The 4,955-nt window shown below is 51.2% G+C and overlaps 1 protein-coding gene across 1 annotated transcript in view; it reads right to left on the bottom strand.

Moving 5' to 3' along the window:
* Window positions 1-662: 662 nt before the first annotated feature.
* Window positions 663-4,955, bottom strand: part of DCTN3 (dynactin subunit 3) — a 7,959-nt gene continuing 3,666 nt past the window's right edge. The window contains exons 2-7 of the mRNA XM_014309948.2: window positions 4,806-4,919; window positions 3,823-3,909; window positions 2,834-2,917; window positions 2,245-2,303; window positions 1,450-1,509; window positions 663-1,040 (exon numbers count right to left, since the gene is read on the bottom strand). Of these exons, the coding sequence (XP_014165423.2) occupies window positions 951-1,040; window positions 1,450-1,509; window positions 2,245-2,303; window positions 2,834-2,917; window positions 3,823-3,909; window positions 4,806-4,919 (494 nt within the window). The 3' untranslated portion in view covers window positions 663-950. The remainder of the gene's footprint in view (window positions 1,041-1,449; window positions 1,510-2,244; window positions 2,304-2,833; window positions 2,918-3,822; window positions 3,910-4,805; window positions 4,920-4,955) is intronic.

Below are 4,955 nucleotides of genomic sequence, written 5' to 3'. Positions count from 1 at the left end.
CACGGACACGGCGTCCCTGTGCGTACCCACGGAAGGCCGAGTGTCAGCTCCCAGCCTTACCTGAGCTCCCCAGGCAGCTGCAGGGAGCGGGGGTTTTCCGCAGGCCTGCAGCCCCACTGTGCTTTGACAACCAGCGAGGTTGTTGATCAGGGAGAGTTCAGGGACCAGTGAACTCTTCTGGGATTCCTGGGGGGATTCTGCCCCGTTCCTGCCGGACTCCCAGGTCACACTCAGCTGGGCAGTGTCTCACCAACCTGAAGGGTTTGAGACCCTTGCAAAAGCATGGCCTTGGAAACTCCATGTTACAGCCAGACCAAGCAAGACATGGCTTTTGTCTCTCTCGCTTGCAGCAGCCTCAGGAAAGCAGAGGCAGGAAAAAGGCAAAAGCTGCTGCCTTCTCTCAGCACAGAGATGGGAGAACAGCAAGGCAGAAAAGATTCATAAGACCAGATTGCCCTGGGCACAGGCAACTCACATGAATAGGAGTGTGGGGCAGAGTCTACACAAGTGTAGGACTGGAAGGAATTTATCCGCCCTTGGCCCAAGCCTGAAAGGAACCACCGGCCACCTCCTGGAGGCTGCCAAGAGATCACTGCCTGGGGAAAAATCCCCATTCTGTGCCAGGAGCAATCCTCACACCCAGAGAGAAACAGACAACCCAGTTAGCGTTTCAGGACTTTACTATGGCCCACAGGAAGCACAGAAATCGGGTTTTTAAATACGTTAAAACCGAGATGCATTTCAGAGAAGTGCAAGATTTGCAAACAGTGGCAGATTAAGGAGCAGTGTGGCTTCAACTAAGGGCTGGCAAGGCTCTGTACAGAGCTGGGTGCCCCAGGGTCCTTCCTTGTCACTTCAGCATGCTTGTGCCAAGCGGGAAGGAGCTGGGACCAGCAGGATGCAAGCTGTGCCACAGGAGCCCTGGGCAAGCCAAGCTCACAGCTCTTCCATCACTCAGCCACAGGTTTTGCTTGCTTGGCCACCTCCAGACGTGTCAGGATTTCATTCCACTGCACAAACTGCTTGGAGAGAAGCAGGGTCTGAACAGGACACTTAAGGAAAGTAATGTGGAAACTGTGAGGAAGAAACCCAGGTCAGAGCATCCTGACAGCACCATTACAATCTTGATTCCCTGGGAGGGCCCAGGGCACCAGGCTGTTGAAAGCCTACATGGATTCAATCCACCCAGTGGCTGAGCCACTGCACAGCACCGTACACCCACGGGAGTCCAGGAGGCACTTGTGAACACCACATACCACTGCCATGCAAGGGCTTTCTACACAGCTTCCCTACCCACTGTGGCTTTGGGATGTGCCTCTGCACTGGGATCCTACACAGGTGTCACCACATCAGAAAGGCTGTTAAACCCCAGGCTGTAGATGCAACAGGATCAGCCAGGGAGGGGAAGGGGTCAGTTCAGGTGCTCCAAGCCCAAAGTTCAAAGGATACCATTTTGTTGTAATCCTCAAGGAGTGTCTTGACACTGTCAGTGAGATCGTGACGCTTCTCCTGCAAAGAGGGGGGCCATGGTGCATGAGCAATAAATGAGGTGAAGGACATTTCTCCCTTCCCAGTCCATGACAGCACAGCAGGAAACTCATCCAAGGCCAGCACTGAGATCAGTGCTCAGGCCCTGGCTGTGGATGCTCACTGCAGCTGGACAGGTTTCCACAATCAAGAGAAAGGTGACAAACACTGGTCCCATGAAGCAGCAAAGACCCCAGGTTTGCACTGCTGCCTGTCTCTCCTCAGTATCCAGGCTTTGCTTGCTCCAGAACAGAAACTCACAGCAAATGCTGAAAGAGACCACTAGGAACTGCCCAGGCTACTCACTGCCAGCTCCAAGAGTGCTTATAGAGGGAGGGAAAGGGTGAAGGGACAGGGTGACAGTGTCAACATTCCAGAGAGTAGGACACTGGAGGAGAGCAATGCCTCACCTCAGTGTCTCTGTAAAAGGGGGAATTCAAGATGAATAAACCCACTGTAACTAACTACGTGCCACTGAAAGCTGTTTTGAGCAGGGTTATGGTGGGCAAATTTCCAACTTGGACTCAATTCACAGAAATCCTTTTCCCCCTTAGAGTACTTAAACTTCTTTAAGACTGTGCTATGAATATTCAGATTGCAAAAAAACTGCCATAAACGAGCAACTCAAGCAATTACAAATGCAGGGGTGTCAGTACAGCCACTGGCAAAACGTTCCTAGGCCCTTCTAGTCAATACTGACAGGAATATTGACGGTACCTGCTGCTGTATGTGGACCTGTGAGAGCCGCTGCAGTTTGGCTGCGTGGTCAGGAACCGCTGGAAGCACAAAGGAGAAATGACTTTGGGTTGTTTTACAGCACATGGGAACAGCTCCCAAAGTACAGCCCAGTCCTCCTCCATGAGCACAGCATGGCAGAACTCCCTTCACTGAGTGCAAGTATCCCACAGGATTAGAAAAAAACTACTTAATTACTCTGTACGTGGCACGACCTCAGGGATGCCCACAGTGAGGGCTACTCAAGAACCACATCAGAGTAAACCACCTGCCAGGAACAGAGATGTGCTGGATGTGAAAGAGCTCACAGGAAGGAATGACCTGCCAGGCTCCATTTTCTCTGCCACAGTGCTCTCTCTAGCCTGCTCCACAAGCTCTATCACCTCCTTGTCCCTGCAAGGGAGGCTGGAGCAGCCTGAGGCAGGAGCAGACCAAGTTTGTACTCAGTTTACTCTCACCCCACTAAGCTGTCCTCTTCTCCAGTCCCAGGTTGAAGACAAAAGAAAGCAAGCAGGACAGGCCACAGCTCAGCAGGTGGCATCTGCAGCTCCAGCTTGCAGAACACGCATACCTTGGATACTGGTGCTGTCCAAGATGGGCTGGAGGTTCTTCACCTGCTCCAGAAGGGCTGCACGGGCAGGAACGGCCTGTTCCTCTGGTTGGGGGGGACAAGGAGCAACATCAGTAAACACAAAACACTGCTCTGGCTTTTCACAAATAATGGCAATTTTTCCAGCTTATCTGTCTTTACAGAAAAGAGCTTGTTCATGATTTTATTTACACTTTTGTACTGCTCATCCCTGGGTATTGATTCACACCAATTTCATGCTGGAGAATCTCCACCAAGTTCTAATAAGAGGACAAGGAGTACGGGTACAAACTGAAACAGAGGAAATTTAGGCTGGATATTAGGAAGAAATTCTTTACTGTGAGGGTGGCGAGACACTGGCACAAGCTGCCCAGGAGGTTGTGGATGCTCCATCCCTGGCAGTGTTCAAGGCCAGGCTGGATGGGGCTCTGAGCAACCTGGGATAGCTGGGGAGGTGTCCCTGTCTATGACAGAGTGGGATGGGACTGGATGGTCCTTAAGTTCCCTTCCAGCCCCTTAACATTCCATGACTCCATGGAATTCCATTCACAGATTGCACCACTGCAGATTGATCAAATTCCTCAGGTCAGGAGAGAACAAGGTTAGGAGATGTCAAAACACACCCAAATGTCTTCTGTTTTTGTCCCAGCCTGGAGAATACTGGAAGTGGGGTGAGGAAACCATTCTAGCTCCAGCTTTTCTTATTGGCCTTTGATTAATTTGGAGCTACAGTGGGTGATCAATACAGGAGAGATCAGAGCTGATAAAAGTACAACATGGCTGTGCATGAGGGAGCACTGAGGGAGGCAGACATCCCTGTACAAACCTCTCTCTGACACCTCCATGGGGCGTGCTGTGCCACATCTTTACAAGTGAAGAAAAGAAATCCATCCTGACCCATCTTAGGTAAAGGACACTTTTTTGCAGTGCTACAAAAGCCTCCTGTTTCCCTTCATTTTTTCATGCCATACCTGCCAAGATGAACTGCAGCTTCATAGTGTCTGGAACAGCCATCCTGTCAATGTACTGGGGGTCAAGGTATTTTATTACATCTTCAACTGGAGGGATAAACAGGTTGGAGACAAAAAGTAGGGGAGATGTTACGGCACTCATAAGAGCAGCTTCCCCTCCCTGTATGTATCAGATTACTTCGCAGACTGCTTACATAGCCACCTTTTTTCTTCCCAAATTAATTAATTTCTATGTGACTTTGGAGCTCTGTGACCAAGAACTGACAAATGGCTCAAGCCAGGAAACACTGCTTCAGGGACAACTGGAAATCTTGCTTTTTGTCTGGATAACAATTATCAAAGGTGAGTGAAATCTGCTTGCTCCCACCCTCAGGACAAAATCAGCCAACAGCCCCCCATCATGGTCCTTAAAATCATCCATAAATACATGGTTTATTCTTTTATACCGAGTAGCCACTGCACAGTTGGACCACAACGACCCTCTCTGCCCCTCCTGTGACAACACAGAGCAAAGCCTGGCCCACAGGCAGCTCTGCAGGATAAAGCAGCCCCCAGTTTGGAGGCAGCTCCCCCAGTTCTGCCCACTGAGCGTGAACTTTATTGCTCCCACCACACAGAGAGGGCAGAGTTACTTCAGCATGCCCAAGAACTCCAAGTGCGCAGGAATTCATTTAAGAAGCTCATGCTCCAAGAGCCTTCAGAGGCTGCACTTCAGGCAGAGCAGATCCTGGCACTGACACGGGCAGATGGAAATTGAGCAAATAACAGCCTCCAGCCGCCCGTTTCCCACCCCCGACTGCTGAGCTGCAGGATCGCGACCACAAAAACCTCTCCCAGTTACTTATTTCTGTGCCAAACAAATTGAAATAAAGGCCCAAAACAAACAGGTGTGGGGAAGGTACTTTTGTTTAGAGCAGCGAAACGCTTCGGAGCTCCCCCCTCCCGCCCTCTGCAATCCTTCCCGTTCCGCAAGAGCCGCTCACTTTTCTTAAACAGGATTTTGATCCTCTCCCTCTTGCCGGCGATATTGTTCAGCGCCACCTGCACCTTCACCAGCTCGTCCGCCACCTGCAGAGGCACAGAGGGAGGGGACGGCGCTGTCAGGCCCGGCCGGGCAGCGGCACCCCAGCCCG

This window comes from Geospiza fortis, unplaced genomic scaffold (genome assembly GCF_000277835.1).
Source record: "Geospiza fortis unplaced genomic scaffold, GeoFor_1.0 scaffold878, whole genome shotgun sequence".
NCBI classification, from domain to species: Eukaryota; Metazoa; Chordata; class Aves; order Passeriformes; family Thraupidae; genus Geospiza; species Geospiza fortis.
Note: the sequence above shows the minus strand (reverse complement) of the source record. Positions and strands in the feature narration are given on the sequence as shown.